The sequence below is a fragment of the Sitophilus oryzae genome, unplaced genomic scaffold (assembly GCF_002938485.1).
Source record: "Sitophilus oryzae breed Bouriz unplaced genomic scaffold, Soryzae_2.0 scaffold_381_pilon_pilon, whole genome shotgun sequence".
Taxonomy (NCBI): domain Eukaryota; kingdom Metazoa; phylum Arthropoda; class Insecta; order Coleoptera; family Curculionidae; genus Sitophilus; species Sitophilus oryzae.
This window is the reverse complement of record NW_022146953.1, coordinates 3129574-3148987: the sequence shown is the minus strand read 5'-3', so window position 1 is coordinate 3148987 and position 19414 is coordinate 3129574. Positions and strand designations below refer to the sequence as shown.

At 37.1% G+C, this 19414-nt stretch overlaps 1 protein-coding gene across 2 annotated transcripts in view; it reads right to left on the bottom strand.

The window, feature by feature from the left end:
• LOC115885311 (dynein beta chain, ciliary-like) overlaps positions 1-19414 on the bottom strand; it is a 52589-nt gene that overhangs the window by 11412 nt on the left and 21763 nt on the right. For both annotated transcript variants that reach the window (XM_030904182.1, XM_030904183.1), the window contains 9 exons: positions 17641-18008; positions 16145-16540; positions 14968-15540; positions 12607-13588; positions 12083-12470; positions 10849-11026; positions 9960-10124; positions 2773-8837; positions 1618-1954 (listed from right to left, as the gene is read on the bottom strand). In XM_030904182.1, the coding sequence (XP_030760042.1) occupies positions 1618-1954; positions 2773-8837; positions 9960-10124; positions 10849-11026; positions 12083-12470; positions 12607-13588; positions 14968-15540; positions 16145-16540; positions 17641-18008 (9452 nt within the window). The remainder of the gene's footprint in view (positions 1-1617; positions 1955-2772; positions 8838-9959; positions 10125-10848; positions 11027-12082; positions 12471-12606; positions 13589-14967; positions 15541-16144; positions 16541-17640; positions 18009-19414) is intronic.

Sequence of the window (19414 nt, the reverse complement as noted above, 5' to 3'; positions counted from 1 at the left end):
TCAATTACCCAACTTTTTGGAACACCCTGTATGATTTTTTAAAAAATTTCAAAATATGTAAAAAAACAAAATAAATTATGCGTGTCCAAGCGTTTTCGCGAAAGACTAACCTTTTTTTAAATAACAAATATTGTAATATTTGAGGGGCGTTTTCACCCTCTTGGAATTTGAGATTCGAGAAACCCCTCCTTATCGAACCTCTACACCCCACAGTCAATCCGTTTTCCAAAAATCAGCTTTTTACGTCAAGCGCTTTAAGCAGGATCGTGATTAATCAATGACCAGATTTTTCAAAACACCCTGTATACATTTTTAAAAAATTTTAAAATATGTAAAAAAACAAAATAAAATATACGTGTTTCAGCGTTTTTTCGGAAACTTCACCGTTTTTTAAATAAAAAATATTGTAATATTTGAGGGGTGGTTTCACCCTCTTGGAACTGTAATTTCGAAAAATCCCTTTTTATCGAACCTCTACACCCTAGAATCAACCTGTATGCCAAAATTGAGCTTCTTACGTTGAGTGGTTTGAGCAGGATCGTGATTAATCAGTATGTCAGTCACAGATTTTATATATTAGTATAGATTTCGAAAATTGTTATTGACGTAGATAAAAGATATAGCTGTAAAAGGAGTAGTTTCCAAAAGTGTAATAATATACTGGCTGTTCAATGTAATGTAAAATAACAAAGATACTACTAATTTCAAATAAAGCGGCAACATTGTAACATTAAAAATGGTTTAGATCGATGGAGCAGATGGCTTTACGTAAAAACCTAAATTTTAGTAAAAAATTATCACCAATTACAACTGTAAATACTCGTAAAAAATATCGAAACCAAGAGAAGAGTATAAAAGGAAATCGATGTTAAAATTACTGTAAATTTTAACCATTCACCTAGTTCTACTCACAGTAATATAATATTTTACATTTATTTATTGTTTAATACTTTTCTAAATAATACGTTACCATAAAGCCTACTAAATTTTAAACAACAATACTTTAATTTAACCATAATGAAAATATGATGTTTTTGTTAAGAGTCTATTTCACTAGTCCAAAAAAGTAGCAAAATAGGCGTTCGGCATTGAACGTTTTATGTCAAACTGGCCAGGTATTTTTACACAAATGAAGAAGGAAATTAAAGATAAAGAATTATACTATATCTGTATTGTAGCACATTTTTAAACAACTTCGTTATTTTTAAGATTTTGATGATCAAACATCAACAAAATATTCCTTATGTTTGGACAAAATTTTCTCGAAAATAAAGACATAATTTAAAATTCCGTTACAATACGAAAATAGATTGAAGTTTTGTGATTACAGTGATATATAATTTATACGGTTTTGTAACAAATTGCTCGCTACTTTATTGCAAATGCTGAAGCTCTGCAAACCTTAATCAAGCCTTAATCAAAGCACGTGTGTTTGGAATTTTGGGTCTGGCACAACACGACAGGATCGGGCTAAGTCTTTGGCAGATTTCTGTAATATAATATATATTTCCTTTGGCCACATAACCACTTTACCCGACCGCTGAGCTGAGAGCGACCCGAAAGTACAGCGTAATAGACTCTTAAAACCTTAACCGTAATAAAACCAGTTTCACTTACCTTATTATTACTCTCCAAATAATTGTACAACACGCTCACGCTAATGGTAAGGTCACCAACGTTAAAAGGATAGTTCCTGTTCCATCCCTGAGGACCAAACTTCCTCCTCTCAGCTACAACGGCGTGAAAATAGCATAACGCAAATAGGATGGCCTTAAATTCGGCTTCTTTAGAACTCATTTCCAACGTTTCCTGAGTGAAATTATCCAGAGCTTTGTGCAGGTTCGCGTACATCCCGGTAGGAGGCTCGTTGGTAATCTTAATGGACGACTCCAGGATTCCCTGAGGTATCACGCAGGTGTGTGGATCAGATGACGGTTCAGCACTTAAATAGAGCCTGTAATTTTCAAATAATAGTACTGAATCCGTTGTTGGTACTTTGTGAAAAAAATGCCTTTTGCACGAATTATGTTTATTTTATATTATTACTCAAAATTTCTATTGTACAGGGTGGCGCCTGTCATACGCTGTGTCAGGGTGTCCCCAAAAAAAGTTACACATCAAAGTTATTTTTTTTCTCGACCCGAAAAGTTATACAGAGTTGTTTCGTGAGACCAAATTAATATGGAACATCAGTCACTTTTAAAAGCAAGTTACACCTTTATTTTAAATGGAACACTCGGTATATTTTTCCGGTGTTCAATGAGGAATTTATATATCTTCAAAATATTATTAAGGTTGCCTACCCCTCAGTTAAAAATTTTCCTAGATATTTTAATTTTTATGATTTCGCGTCAGTAGATCTTTATTATTTGAAAAAATCTAGGGTGGCTGTGTGATATACCTTTTGTTAATGGAACAAAAATTAAAGTTTGTAGAGTAAAATACTGAAAGGTAATAAAAAGATACACGTTTAAAACATATTTTAATTATTACTCGATTAAAACTAGATATGAACCTATAATTATGTGAGAAAAATTAGCTGGATGAAATCAAATGCCCAAAATGCTTCCTTTCCTGTTAACTGAATAAAATTGTCTTTTCAAAAGGATCTTTTCATTTTAAAGGGCATACGTATGTATTTCACGGTTGTTACCTATAAAAGGGGCATTAATTATGTCCCAAGGGAGTTATAACTCTATATATTCTAAATTAGCGCAAGAAAGACGATATAAAAGCTTATATTAATTCAGTAAGAAATAAAAAAACTTATACCTGTAGTTTTCGTGTCCACTCTCGGCACATTGCTCCATTTTCTTCTCCAAGGTCGCTAGCCATTTCATGACTAAGTGGATGTTTTGAAGAATAACCCAGTGACCGTCTTGAGCTGCCAAGTCCATGGCACTCTCAGCCACAACTTCCTGACCCTGTCCCAAAGACACACTGTGGAAATTACCACTGTCCAATTTAAACCCAAGCTTCTTGCCCATCCTTTCCACATCCTTCAAGGGATTCACTCCAGGCGATAGAATAAAGAACACTGGAGTAGAGGAACTGGTTTCCTCGTAAGATTTCTCGAAAGCCACAGATCTGGCTGTGATGTATTTACTACCCAGCTTCTCCACAATGTAAAGACTTACAGCGTAAGTCATTCTGTCAGGCCTCAAACACCTCATAATGCAGAGTCTCTGTAACGTAGTTTTGTTCTTCCATTCTCCAGGAAATTTTTCTTTTTCCGGACATTCACTTTCCACGAACTTTCTCCAACGTTTTGCCGAGCCTTCCAAATCCTTATCCAAGCTTTTGAACTCATCCATAAGAGATAAAGCTTTAATACCTCCCCAGCAAATATTATTTAGGAAATCAACAGGTGAGGAAAGATTAGCTATGACTGGAAACCTCAACAAAAAGTCTAGCTCCTCTGGATTGATTTCTCCAAGCTGTATAAATATCTGAAAAGTCATTTGTGCCATGAATATCAGCTTGTCACATTCAAACAGTCCTCTGCTAGTATACATATACACAGAAAAAGTTATGTTATCGAGCAAATTCACTACACGGTCTTTCAGTTTTTCTGCTGGAGTGGCTCGTTTAAGAGCATCCTTGAACACCACGCTGAAAGCTTTCAAAGAGAACTGGTAGATCATGTTAATTCTAAACAGGTCGTTTAGAATGAAATACAAAAGTGAAGCTCTAGCAGCGCAAGGTCGGTATTGTTCCCTAGCTTCATCAATTTTTACTGAAGTTATTTTAGCTTCATCAACCTTTAACGCTATTTCATTGGCAGTTCTCTTGGTTGTTTCCAAATTTAACACCAATTCTACGTCTCCTAAAATATTACCTGTAGCTGATGATAACTTGTATAATAGATTATCCTCGCATGTTTTCAAAGTAATTTTAAAATCGTTTTGTTGTTTAGTAAGAGTTGATTTTAGTTTCTCCAAGTCTGGGCGTTCGGATTTGACCACCTCCGCCAATAACTGTTCTTCTAGTCCATCTCTGGTCACTGTAAAATTAATTAGAGTCGTTTGAGCTTGGATTTCAGGCTTGTAATGTGGGTTGGCCAACTTCGTGTGAAGAATTAACCGAAATCTTGGATCAAAATCAACTTCCTTATCTCCAATTTTAATACACTTGCCTTTTTTCACAAGTACTCTACCCAACACCGGGTCAAGCACTGCATCTAGTGTTTCCCCAATGTTCTCAATCAGCACGGTTTCTCCGTCAGAAATACAAGTCTCGATTATATCCAGGTACGTTTTTTGAGAGGTCCTGACCACTTTTAACTTGTCACCGTACTTGGTCTTGATCCATTTGATGCCCTGGAGTTGGGGGTCGATCATTAAAGGCCAACGACTGGAATTGGTCAAAATGCAAGCATTTTCCGCTGACATTCTATCAGTTGGTAAGCCTTCGTTGTTCCATTGGGCTATTAGAGCGTCGTCTGTGAGTAGAGTCATCGGATCTAGCCCTTCTGTCATAGGAATGGGAATTTCCAGAGTGTTAAAGTACGGTCTCCAGTGCTTTTCGAGCATATCCACTCGATATTTTTTAGTAAAACAACCAAGATACGATATGAAAGCCGTAACTAACAGTATGTCGCCGGGTATAGTTACAACACTCGCTGTGTAATCCTTGATCAGTTGTCTCCAGCGTATGTTTTCTGAAGCTAGACCGTTTACTAATCGGTTAGCTAAATCGATCATGTTGGCAGTAGCATCTGCTTCCGCCTGACATTTCAGCTTGGCATTCGTAGCTTCTTCGAATTCGGCTCTTAAAATTGACAGTTGCTTCTCCAACTTGTCCAATTTGTCTTTTAACTCGGCCAGTTTAGCTCGAGCTTCTGACAGTTCCTTGTTCGCAGCAGCCAAAGCCTTTCTTTTTGGTTCGACCACCACGAAAACCTCGTAGAACTTCAAAATGTTTATAACCCAAGCGCATAGACCAGCAGCTGCAACTGATTTGCTTAGAATGTTGGCGGGATTAAAACCTGGATCTTTAGTGTACTCCAACGTAGCTTTGACGACTTCGGGTTGCATATTCTCCTTGTCGTAGTTGATCAAATCGGACAGAAATTGATCTACTTTGTTCATTATCGTCTTGCATTCTTTCCAACTGCGGTCTTTAGGAATTTTGCCTTTTTTCGAGAACAACACCAAGACAGCTGCGCAAACGGACACTACAGCTTCGGGAGGACTACCAAAAGACTTTAACTCGGTCAAATTGTTCTTGTTTAGTGTGTTTAAAGCTGCTTGAGCGGCTAAAAGAGCTGGCTCGGCTTTAGCGAGATCTTCAGCGCAAACTTTGGCTTTAACGGATACGTCTTCTTCGATTACTTTTACTTTAGCTTCTTCTTCGCTCGCTGATGCTTGTTCTACGGCAACTTTCTCGTTTTCTACTGTAAGTACCTCAATTAAGGCACCAGCAGCGGCATTTTTTTCGGTCAGTTCCACCTCTTGCTCGGCTAAAACCTCCTTTAGCCCATCAACTTCTTCAGAAGTCGAAGCAAGTTTTGTTAAACCGTTTTGAAGTCTGGTAATACTTTCAAAGATTTCCGCTGTTTTCTCTGTTAAAAGTTTCGCATATAAATCAATCTGTTCTAAGAACGACTTAGGGGTAGTATAGTTGTATCTTTTTTCGTTTGTTAGGTAGATTTCTGAGAAATTGTTCACCACTCCGTGAACGTGCGACATAAAAAGCGACACGGAGTTTACCAAATTCTCTGGAAGTACCTCGATTTCAGCTAGGAACCTTTTAGATACCGATTCAAGAGCTTCTCTAGGCCAGTCGTGAAACCAATCGATAGACGTGCAGTTTACTAAAGCAGGAAATTTCCTAGCTCGTACTCTAAGAGTTGAACCAACCGGTGAGAAACATAAAACAACCTTCAGCAATCTTCTTACTCGATCTATAAAGAACTTCCAACAATTCTCTCTAGTGTCTTGTAGCCCAATGTTCTTCACTTCACCTCGCATAGCTCCCAAAACGTTTTCAACATCTTCATCAGGCAATAACTCACTGATTTCACCAGAAGCCAGAACGTCATTAATCAAAACTAAATAAGATTCATCAGGAACTTGGGCATCTGTCATCAAGAAAACTATACCTACACTCTTCAGTCCTGCCTTAAGATATAAAGAGGCTATGTCGGTTTTCATATCGTTCATAGAGTAACCTTTTTTAAGCTGGATTTGGAATATTTCAAACGAGGAAATAAACCCTGCCAGTCTGGTTAAGGATTGCTTTCCGAATCCTCCTACACCAACCAGTAAAGCGTTTCCTCTTGGTGCTTCCAGAATTCGATTGATCCTGCAAATGTGGTACATGGCGTCTTCAAACAGCACTAAATTCATCGCCGCTACTAAATCGTTGTATCCAGAAAGAGCCTCGTGAAGTAAGTGAGTCAAACGATCAAATTCATTTAAAGGAAAGTATTTCGGGTCTCCTATGCCTTCAGCAAAATGACAGAATATCAGTGGTTTTTCGAAAATCACATTTTCGTCGATGTCCTCAAAACCTTTTTTGACAGTTTCGATCATAAGTTTGTTAAAAGTATCCATGTCCCGACGTTCAACAAGTTTGTCACCATAGACTCTGTAAGCTTCATGCATCCAAAGCCTTATAAAAGTGGCGTTATTAATGATAGCTGCCCCTGTGGTAAATAACATTCCTTGGAATATATTTGACAAGTCTCTCAGGGTGAAAATGTAATGAAACTTCACAGCTGTGGGTAAGAAGGTTTGGCCCATCTTACTGTGTAGTGTATAGGCAGCTTGAACAAGGGTTGGACATAATTTTTGAACCGCCATGTTGAATTTATAATGAGGGTTCTCCAGGTGCTGTCTAAAAATAGAATTGTAAATATGCAGGCAGTTTTCCTCTGAAGGAAAACTCACTGCAAACACGCAGAAATGTCTTTGTAATCTGGGATCGATGGTAAAAGACCCAGCGGTGGGGTTCATGCCAGAGATAAACTGGACATTATGGATTTCTTTCAAGGTTAACTTTTGACGATCGTACCAATGTTGGTAATCCATCCACTGTTTCAGAAGAGTGTGAGGTTGTACGGTGAAATACTTATCAACTTCAGGCATATTCATGTCATCTATAAAGTATATCATCGTTTTGTTTCCCGGAGGTCCGTATACTTTTCCAGCCTTTTTCTCCAAAGGTTTTTCCAGGATTCTTTGCAACATTTCAGAAGTGGTATAAAAATTAAACGGTACATTAGTCACAGAATATTGTTCAGTCAAGGAATTTAGTTTTTCCTGAATTATTACGGTTTTACCACTACCAGCAGGTCCAACCAACATCACAGGAACCTTCATGGAAACCAAGTGATCTACGAAAAATCTAATCCTGCTTGTTTCGGCGGTACTAACCAACGTTGCCTGCAGGGGAAGGTCAGGGTCCAGTTCAAATTCCGGTACTAGCTCGGTCCAAGGTACAAAACGTTTAGTTTCGGATTCGATATAATACTGAAAAACGTTTCCACCAATCGGGAATTTTACAGTTTTAAACTCGTTGGTAAACCATTTACTAAACTCGTTCCTCCAGTCGATGATCTGGTCTTGAAACAACGCTGAACCAAACGCCCAAACCACCGAAAAAGCGAAGTATATTTCGTACCACTCTTTGGGACAATCTGCCGGGACATTTTGAGGGGTTAGAAAACAATCCAGGAGACTACACAGCATTTGTAAGTGAGCTATGTCACTTATCGGGGTGATTTTTTTAACTTTTTTGTGAACAACCTCCAAACAGGGAGGAACATACTTATCGAATAAGATCATCAAGTTAGCCTTTTCGCTCTGGATAGTTCGGGTATCGATCCACGAAGCTACGAAAGGGTTCCAGCCTAAATCCGCTGGATTAATATAGAGTATTCCCGCTCTGGACACTGTAGCTGGAGTGGCAGTTCTTAGGTTTGCAATTTCAAACAGCAATCTCATGTTTCTCGTTAAAGCTATACGTTCGTTGCTAGCCAAGGTAAGTACTTTATTGTCATCCATCAACGTGTTTAGTGATTCAATCCACATAGGATCTATATCACCGTCAAGCACAATCCATTTCGGACCATCTCCAGACATGTTTGCTTGATCTCTCATGATCACTGAGAACAAGCCATCTTTCCATTCTCTAGTCGATGGATTTATTACCCCAAACAATTCATCGTTTGTCACAGCTTTAGGGTTAAGATCGTTATAAAAAGGTTTGAGTTTCAAACTACCGTAGGTTCTCATAAGGCACTTCCAGACCATAGATTTTCCAGTCCCGGCAAACCCGATAATGAAAACTGAATGTCTCACTGCAAATAATTCTTCTAACTGTACTATCTTAAGTACAAATCCTTCTTCAGGTTGTAACTTCATTTCAACCGCTGTCTTTTTGATCATTTTTTCAAAGTCCGGGTTTCTTTTCCTTGGTACGTCCAGAGCTGGAAACAAGTCACCTATCAACCCCATAAATACAGGAACGTCATCGGTGATGATTTTAGGAATATTAAAATCTCTCAGTGCCCTCATCAGTACTTGATCTTCCGGTCTTTGTTTGTCGCCGCGTTTCAAGGAACCTGCTACTACCAGTACAGACTTGATAGCTCTCAAACCCCAATCGTAATGATCCTGTTTACTGAGTAGTTCTTTACATAGGGTGTAGAGGGTGATGAATTTTCTTGCTAGTAGTCTGGCTTCTTGGAAACCTTCGGCGACCAACATAATTTCGCAGATCAAGGCGAAATCCGGTACTACCATGGCGCAGGGTCTGAACAGAGCCTTCAAGTTTTCTGGAAGTTCCGTTCTGCCGGCGTATCCGGGGTTCATCGTGATAAAGAGGCCAACCTAAAGAAAAATAACAGTTTTAAGGTCGAGACACGCTAGCAAATTATGTATCAATCCAAATAAACTTTTAGTCACGTGATTAAGCTGTGATTAAGTGACCGGCACAGCGTTGCCCACCTTTACATATTTTCTTTTAATCAAAATATTTTAGAAAACAAAAATAAATAAATTATAAATATAACCTCACCGGCAAAAAAAAAACGGCCACTAAAAACTAGACCCAATTTCAAAGTTAGATTTCTCGCGAACCACTCATTAGATTTTGATGATTTTTTTGTAAATTGTAAATTAATTCCTTTTTAACGGATGCTACTTCAGAAATTTTTATTGCAAATTTATTTAGAGCATATACAGGGCACAAAAATAAGACGAAGTTTTTTGCCCGAACTTTGTAACACCCTGTAGAGTGCAGCAGCTGTAGTAGCTATTGCTAAATTAAATCACATTGTAGTCTCATCTTTTGTGAACACTTTATTTTTTTAATCACCACATTATCTCTTTTTGTATTGGAGATATGCTGTTGAAACGAACGTCTTGAAAAAATGCTTCTGATGTTTGATTTGTTTTTAAAGCCGTTTTCGAGGTGTCTGTTTTAAAGCAGCGTATCTCCAATACAAACAGAGATAATGTCGTGATTGAAAAAACAAAATGCTCACAAAAGATGAGGCTACAATGTGATTTGATTTAGCAATAGCTACTACAGCTGCTGCACTCTACAGGGTGTTACAAGGTTCGGGCAAAAGCTTCGTCTTATTGTTGTGCCCTGTATATGCTCAAAATAAATTCGGAATAAAAATTTCTGACGTAGCCTCCGTTAAGAAGGAATTAGTTTACAATTTAAAAAAAAATCATCAAAATCTAATGAGTGGTTCGCGAGAAATCCAACTTTGATATTGGGACTAGTTTTTAGTGGCCGTTTTTTTTTGCCGGTTAGTTTGTTTTTCAATATAAAAATTACTCTTTTTCAACAACTATTTCAATTATTGTTGATTGCTTTATAAAATCCGTTAATACAATTAAAATATTATGTAGTTTTTAAATAAAAATAAGTAAACGTAAGTAAAAGAAAACCAAACAAACTGGAACTTCAGAAAATTCAAACAGGTTTTTTTGTGCACTTACGGTTGGAACCAAGTTGATATCTTGACCCAAAAACATAAATCTCTTCTTCTTATCTTTGATGGCGTCTTGAATGATTTTTACTTGTACCGCCACCACTGACAGTACTTCAACGGAAATTCTGTTGAACTCGTCGAAACAACCCCAGCAGCCGGTTTGAGCCAAACCCTGTTAAAACAACAAACGAAATTAATGAAAAATATCATAGAATCGAAAAAAAAACGGCGTTAAAAACGGCTGGGAAATGATAATCGATGATTATTTTGGTGAGGTCAAGCCCTAGACATCATTATTAAAAGAAAAAAAATTGACGCCGGGAGGCACGTATAGCCGCCCATACGTTCTTTTAGTTTCAATTATCTCAAAACCTGCGACTTTGACTGATTTTGATGTTATTACAAATTTTGTTGCAAATATTATTCCTAATCATAAATTGAAAACCGCGTTTCGCTAGCTACTGTAATTTTGGAGTTACGAATTTTTAAAGTTTTTAACCCCCTCCCATACCCCCTTACCAACCCCCCACCTCCGCCAAAATGTAATGGCCAGATTCTCGGGTGCCACAGTATTTTTGTGCCAAATTTGGTTAAAATCGGTTTAGCGGTTTTTGAGTTATCGTGTTACAGACAGACGGACAGACGGACAGACAGACAGACACCATAAAGATATTTTGTATTTAGGTCATTTATGACCCAGCATAATCTTAATAGCCTACCATACCTGTTGGTATGATCGGCTAAAAAGAATTAGAATAGAAAAAACCGAACGTAGTCCTTGTATAAATTGCTGAAAATTTATGGACCATTTCAGGAAATACGTGAAAACCAATATGGCGTCGAAAAATAATGACGTAACTACCATAGAATCGAAAAACAAACAGTTTAAAGTATACCTTGTAAATATTTCCGATTGATTTGTAATCCATTTGCTCGGAACAATTGAAGACGTATACCATCATGCCCAAGGCTTTACCCAAATCCTTCGTTGTTTCTGTTTTACCTGTACCAGCTGGACCTGCAGGGGCTCCACCCATTATCAAGTGCAAACTTTGGGTCAGTGTGATATAACACCTACAAAAGAATCACACAAAATGTAGTCTATCTGTCAAAAAAAGTGCTCACAAGGAAGAAAGAAAAAAACTATTTAAAAAATAAAATTACAGCTATTCAAGAACACTAGTTTTTTTTTCAACAAATATGTCTATAAAAACCGTTGATGTTCTTCACCATAGAACTTTTATGAATATCCGCCACCGAATTATAGAAATTTTTTACAATATAGTATATTCTGTTAAAATTATATTTTATAGCAATATCTGTGACATTTGACAGCGTATGACATGTTTGCTTATGAGTAATAAAACTTTATTAAATACCCTACAGGGTGGTCCGAACTATAATCCAGAAATATCGGCAGCACATTCTGCAGATAAAAATAAGTAAAAAACTTCGTACAAATGTATGTCCTAAAATGCTTAGTTTCGGAGATACAGGGTGTAGAAGTTTCATATTTATTTCGATTTTTTCTAAATAATTTCTGAAGTAACGCCAATATTTGGATAGAAATTGGTGTCTGGGAGTTTTTTGACATGACAAATTTGATTTTGATGTCAGTATGACTCCTACTTGTAGGGGACGCCAACTATTTTGAAGAATAATAACTTTTCGTCCGTACCTGTATAAAACTACTGAGTGAAAAAATATACATTTCAGTGACTTTTTACGTAAAAAATGTCTCTTGCTAAAAATTGCTACGCGCCACCGTTCTCAAGATATTTATTATTCATTATTGACAAAAAATAAACATGTTGAGTAGATAGTTATTTGACTGAAATGATAAATTTAGTAGTAATTTATATTAACTCTTTATTTTTTTTTAAATTTATCATAATCACAAAAACATTTCAAATTTATCATTTCATTCTAATAACTATTTAGTTAACATGTTTAATTTATGTCAATGATGCAGGTATTGATAATTTCGATTCCAAATATCTCGAGAACCAAGAGACCTTTTTTAGTTTGAACAGTTTGAACCACCCTGTATAATTTGCTTTTTTTAATAAATATGCTATCTCCAAAGTCATTTAACACTGAGACAAAATAAAATAAAGGCACTGCACCTACCGGTCCGTCAACGGTGTTATAACCAATCTCGGCGTGTTTCCCAAATATTCGTACGAATACCGGAACTGAGCGTCGCAAATGTTCGCGAAACAATCTTTTTCTTTCTCGTCCCAACGATGCCTCAGCTGGCTCTGCCACTGGAACGCCTGCGCGTTCTCGACTTTGACCATTATCATCTTGGCCACCACATCCCTGGAGTGCACGTCTATGGTGCAGATTGTCATGATTTTCTGTCTGTCGCCCGCTGTCAAGTCTGCTAGCAACAGGTTGATGAGGGCGCTCAATTGGTTGATTTGCTTTCTTTGGTAGTCTTTCAAGGCGTTCTCGTAGCCTTCTTCCAAGCGACCGAACGCCATGTTGACCTCGGTGGTCCACCAAATCTGAGTACCTAAATAAAGTTGCAAAAGATTACTATTTTATGGAAAGCACCGTTCATTAAAATGTTGTATCCTATGTTATAGGGCTTGTTTCTCTCTACAATTTCCTTCTTTTTTCCGGATACTTTCTAGACGGACTATACTTACCACACAATGCAGGCTGCGCGGGATAATCATAAATCCAAACCTCCCTAGGTTTTTCATCGTAAGTAATCACAGCCTCGGCGAACAGCTTGAGCAACGTCGCCCTCATCACATCGATCACACGGTTTAACCACATCTCCACTTTGCCACTGCAATCGCACACACTGGCGAACGGCACGTGCTCTTCGTTCTCCTTCGATATCATCTCTTTGGCCCTCTTTGAATTCTTGCCACCTTCCTGGATAAACACCAACTTCCCCAAAGAATCAAACAACTTCGTTAAGTGCCTCTGAATGAGATCTGGTTGGTTTCCATTTGACAGGATGTCAAGCAAGTCTGCAGAAGATACGAAATAAAACCTGGGAAATGCCAGGCGTTTTGTTTCAAGGTAATCGTTCAAAGCCTTCTCGCAAAGGGTGAGTTCGTTCAGTAAACCCTCGAGCTTTTCGTATAGTCCTGGCTTGTTAGTTGCTTTAACTATGTTGGGGGTTTTAAGCATTTCACTCAAAACGTCCTTAAATTCCCTGTCTATCCTATCAAATCTCTTTGAATCTTCGGGAAGTTGACTTCTTATATCCTCAGATCCAATGAATATACTCTCAAGATACATCCACTTCCTTTGTACTTCGAAATAGACTTGGATAACTTGATCAGCGTTGCCCAATTTCTTCTGCCATTCCGACACTTCACCCAGGAAGAAATCAATGAACTTGGAAGTCATCATGTTTTGTAAAGCCACCTGGTTTTCTTCCAGTGTTTCTATGGTTTCTTCGGAGATTGTCAGGATCCTGAGATGCGTTCTTTCGTGTGAGTCTGTACCAAACTCAAGCACATTCCAGGTAGCGTTCAGTTCTTTCAAAACCTTCTCCATTGCCATTTCTTTGACGGATTTATCCACTATATTTTTTACTTCGTCTTCGAATTCGTGTAAGTTCAAAGCCAGCAGGTCGCTGAGTGTGGTGTCGTCGTTCATCACGAACTTCACCTAAAGGAAAATGGACAAAAAAAAACGACTAAAAATTATTTTATTTTAGTTTATTTATAAAAGAATGTAGAAAAATAGATACAAATAATATTGATCTAGCCGGATAATTGTGTTAAATTGATGCTGATGTGATGTTTGAGTTTGCTTTTGTGCGTGACTATGTGCTGGTCGAGTGATCTTTGATTTGTGAAGCGGGCTGTACTCACTTGGTTCACTAACGCCGTCAATTTTGCTCCAAACTGTATGGATGCATGTAAAAATAAATAGTGTATATAGGTATAATGAGAACCGGTAACCCTTTTTTGAAAACGTGGATTTTACAAAAGGGCCATGTGCCAATCTGACAAAATTATTTTAAGCGTTACAGTGTTGCCGCTTCGTTTTAAAAGTGGTAGGATCTTTGTTTTTTTTTATTTTAAATGTTAAAACATCCACAATAATAATAATTACTTCCATTTGTTATAAAGCTCAAATCTTGGTTATTTTAAATACAACTCTATTTATATTATTTCAAAACTCAAAAAACTTATACAAATTATTAAGATTTTTAAAGTAGAGTTATTTAAAAATGAATAATTCTATTATTATACTTCCATTTCAAGAATTTCGTTACCATGACAATATTAGAAATTCAGCAAGTAAAATATAATTGATACTTATACAGGGTTGTTCACCACATACGACACGGAGTATTGTAGTTAAACGATTAGATTTTTACAAATTGTAAGTTTTGGGTTCGTTGAAGGACTATTAGAGCTACAATTTAAAAATATTTTTACAAGATACAGAGTGTCCCATATAAATAAAAAATATCAAAGTTGTATTTTTTTAAATGGAACACCCTGTATATTATTACATTTTTAGTTTCTACGATTAAAATAAAGGTAAATTTGATTAAGGTTTGTTAATAATACTCGTAAAACTGACTAGAAAGTGTTTAGTGTGTGAAAGTTCTAATATAAAGGTCCCCGAATTATCTTTTCATACGCAAGTAAAAGTATTCAGTTGTTCTTTTATTTATATTAAACCACACGCATACTTTCTGGTTAGATTTCCTAGGAACATTGATATTCGTACGGAGTGTAAATGTATTTTTTATATAATTTAATTTTTGTGACAGTAAACGTTTAATTTATTGTTCAAATATATACATTTTCCAAATTAAATTTGTAAAATTAATGTTCAAATTTGGCGCGCGGACGATAGGTCCTCGACTAGGGTAGATAGAATAGAATGCAACAAAAAAAGAAGTTAAATGGGAGTCGTTGATATGTTTGCGACAGTTTCCATAGCGATTTACTTATCCACGTAAGTATATATGATCTGGGGTTGTGTAACTTGATATTTATAACCTAAAAAAATAACAATTTCAAACGTACCTTCGTAGCTTGCATCAGCTGAATCCAATGCCTGTCCCTTATAGCCGGGTTCTGCAGCTCCGTCACTGCCCTAAGCGACGTCAGCATGTTCTTAATAGACGCGTCCATCTGCACGTACGCATCCCATCCCTTAATTTCCTTATCCATCTGCCTCATCTCCTTTCCATACTTCTTACACTCCATCTCCATGTTCTCCACGTCAATCTTCTTCCAAGGCGTCAACTTCCACTCGTCAATGCACGACATGGCAACGTTGTCGAAGTCCCACAGCTGCTTCAGTTGCTTTAGTTCCTTCCTGCAAGCCTTTAAAGGTTTGAACTCGGGCAAGGTTAGTTCAAACAGGTTTGCCTGTTCTTGAAGTTTGTCTCGTTCGGCTTCCAGTTCGAAGAGTTGCGAGTGGGTTTTGTCGAACAGGCGGTAGATGTCGGGGCAGTTGAAGTTGAAGAAGCGGAAGTTTTTGAACTGTTCTCGGTACATGTTCTGTCGGATTTCGAAGAGATTGATGCGCCGTTTGATGGCGTTGACTTGGAGGGCTTGGAGAGGTCCCACGGTTTGTTTAGTCGTTGCAGCCACCTGAAATAGAAGAAAATGTAACACATAGTAAGAGAGCTAGCAACGTCTGGAAAACAAGTACACGTGATCAACTTTGATTGACAAGCGATGGCCACAGCGCTGCCAGATTGTGATGGATTTATGAGATGAATCTGAATTTAAAAGTGACAAACAATATATTTATTATTATTAAGGGAAAGGGAAAGGGAAAGGGAAAGGGAAAGGGAAAGGGAAAGGGAAAGGAAAGGGGAAAGGAAAGGGAAAGGGAAGGGAAAGGAAAGGGAAAGGGAAAGGGAAAGGGAAAGGGAAAGGAAAGGGAAAAGGAAAGGGAAAGGGAAAGGGAAAGGAAAGGGAAAGGGAAAGGGAAAGGGAAGGGAAAGGGAAAGGAAAGGAAAGGGAAAGGAAAGGGAAAGGGAAAGGAAAGGAAAGGGAAAGGGAAAGGAAAGGGAAAGGAAAGGGAAAGGGAAAGGGAAAGGGAAAGGGAAAGGGAAAGGGAAAGGGAAAGGGAAAGGGAAAGGGAAAGGGAAAGGGAAAGAAAAAGAAAAAGAAAAAGAAAAAGAAAAAGAAAAAGAAAAAGAAAAAGAAAAAGAAAAAGAAAAAGAAAAAGAAAAAGAGAAATAAATACCTTCTTGCACTGGATCCATTTATCCGGCAATTCGTGCAATTGCACTGTGACTTCTTCGGGAAATTCAACATTATACTCCTTCAACAGATCCATGATCTGCTTCAACGGTTCGAACATGGCATCAGTGTCGACCTGTCGTTCTTTAACTTTAAATAAGTAACCCATGACTTTGATCAGCTCATCGTAGTCATCTTCGGTGAGCGGGGTCTGCATGGCGGCTATCGCTTCTTTGATGAAGTTCTCCAACTCGTCGATGCTGTTGATGACTCTTTCGTAGAGGTGTTGCTTAAACAGGTTGCCCCATTTGCAAACCGCATTCAGGATGGCTTGACGCAGAGGCTTTACGTCGACACGCAGCCAGGGGAATATAGGTTTTTCGGATGGTATTTGTTCTACCTGGTGCAACAAAAATATTAGACTTAAACTCGGTGATTCTCAACAGTGGCTCATCCCTATAACTTTTATATTTTTTCTGGTAAAAAAAACGAGATTTGGTATGTTAGTATATGACATAAATCAAGATTGATTAATGTATTCAATTGTTTTAAGTAATTTCTTGGGAAATGTGAAAAATTTTGAAAACACCCTGTATAATTTTTTAAAAATTTTCAAAATATGCAAAGAAACAAAATAAATTATGCCTGTCCAAGCGTTTTTCCGAAAGACTAACCGTTTTTTAAATAACAAATATTGTAATATTGGAGGGGTGATTTCACCCTCTTGGAATTTGAGATTCGAGAAACCCCCCTTCTCGAACCTCTACACCCCACAGTCAATCCGTTTGCCGAAAATCAGCTTTAAACGTCAAGCAGTTTAAGCAGAATCGTGATTACTCAATGGTCGTATTTTATGAGACACCCTGTGTATTTTTTTAAAAAATCTTAAAATACGTAAAACAACAAAATAAAATATACATGTTTAAGAGTTTTTCCGAAAAACTCACCAGTTTTTAAATAAAAAATATTCTAATATTTGAGGGGTGGTTTCACCCCCTTAGAATTCGAGTTTCGAAAAACCCCTTCTTATCGAACCTATACACCCTAAAGTCAATCCGTTTTCAAAAAAATCAGCTTTTTACGTCAAACGCTTTAAGCAGGATCGTGATTAATCAAAGACCAGATTTTTCGAAACACCCTGTATACATTTTTAAAAATTCTTAAAATATGTAAAAAACAAAATAATATACACGTGTTTAAGCGTTTTTTTTCGGAAACTTGACCGTTTTTTAAATAAAAAATATTGTAATATTCGAGGGGTGGTTTCACCCCCTTGGAACTGGAATTTCGAAAAATCCCTTCTTATCGAACCTCTACACCCTAGCTAGAATCAACCTGTATGCCAAAATAGAGTTGTTTACGTTGAGTGGTTTGAGCGGGATCGTGATTAATCAGTGAGTCTCTTAAGGTTTTTATATATTAGTATAGATTTAGTAACTTGCTTTAGCTACTTGACACGTGTAAATTAGGCATTAGTTTTTTTGTTCGTTAGTCCGTTACCTTTTTGTATAAATCTTCGTAATAATCGATTTGTTCCTTGAACTGCTTGATCGTAGGCGGCGCCTCTTTGACAGCTGACTCTCCCCCTTCCGCAACCATATCCAATTCCTCCAGAGTCAGCAATCGTCCGTAGAGCAAGAACTGCCTCAAGAACTCTTGCCGATCCTCCTCCCATAACGTAAAATAGTCCTCAAAATCTTTCAGGAAATGTGAAGCCGCCTCCATGGCCGATACAGTTTTACTAAAAATGTCATTTTTCTCTCCTTCTCGAGCTTGGTCTTCTTTAACCAGGTCGTAGTACGTTTCCGGTTTATCCGGATCGGAGTAGCCGATGTGCGAGCAGGTTAAGTAAATATCTTCCAGCAAATCTATGGACAAAGATTTTCTTAAAAATACAATATTAAATGGGGAACTTACCTAAAAAAAATATTATTAATTTTGATAGACAGTGGAAAATAGACACATATTTTTTTCTTTTTTTCGCACGTTGAATATTGGCAGAAATATAACGTTTTGAAAAAATTGCTCCCCCCCAAGCGTGGTGTATGGACGTCACGACACGCCTCAGTATATCTACAGGGTGGTCCAAACTGTGTTCCGGAAACTTCGTCAGCATATTCTGCAGATAAAAATAGGTAAAAAAGTTCTGATAAATGTATATCCTAAAATGGTTCGTTTCGGAGATAGGGGGTGTAGAAGTTTCATTTTTATTTCGATTTTTTCTAAATAATTTATGAAGTAACACCAATATTTGGATGAAAATTGGTGTCTGGAAGTTTTTTGGCATGAGTAATTTGATTTTGATGTCAATATGACTCCTACTTGTAGAGGGCGCCACTTACATATTTTTTTACTGGTTTGAAGAGTAATAACTTTTCGTCCGTACCTGTATAAAACAAGTGAGTAAAGAAATATAAATTTACGACATTTTTTACGTAGAAAATGTCTCTTGGTAAAAACCGCTACGAGTAATGGTTCTTGAGATACTTGGAATCGAAATTATCAATACATATCATCATTGACATAAATTAAACATGTTGACTAAACAGTTATTAGACCAACATCATAAATTTGAAATGTTTTGTGCCAAAAGTTTTTCGCAGAAAATTTTTTGATTGATTTAAAAAAATAAAAATTTTCCAAATTTATTATTTTAGTCAAATTACTATCTACTCAACGTGTTTATTTTTTGTCAATAATGTCAGTTAAAACATATATAGGTGGCGCCCCCTACAAATAGCAGTCATATTGACATCAAAATCAAATTTCTCATGTCAAAAAACTCCCAAATACCAAATTTCATTCAAATATTGATGTTATTTCAAAAATTATTTGGAAAAAATCGAAATAAACATATAACTTGAACTAAACTGGTAGTATAGTTCAACCCCAGAAACACGCCTATGAGGTTTTTTCAAAAAAAAAAATTCAGAATTTTTTTTAGTTAAAAAACATAATTTCTTGATAATATGGCAACATAGGTATTAGATTAAATTTACAAGAAAAAAAATCCAGAAAAGATCTAGTGGTTCTCAAAATTTTAGCAAAAAATCATTTTTTTTTGGAAATTTTCCTTATATATTATATAGCCGCATTGACCGAAAATCATTCCTGCCCAACACTAGCCGCATTTTCGTCGATGCGATTCGTGCGGCTCTGACGAGTGTGCGCATCTTCATTGAAACTAACACAAACAATATTTTCCTTTGGTCGATGCGGCGCGGGCGGCTCTGGTCAGTGTGCGCGTACCTTAACGTGCCACGACCAAAAATCA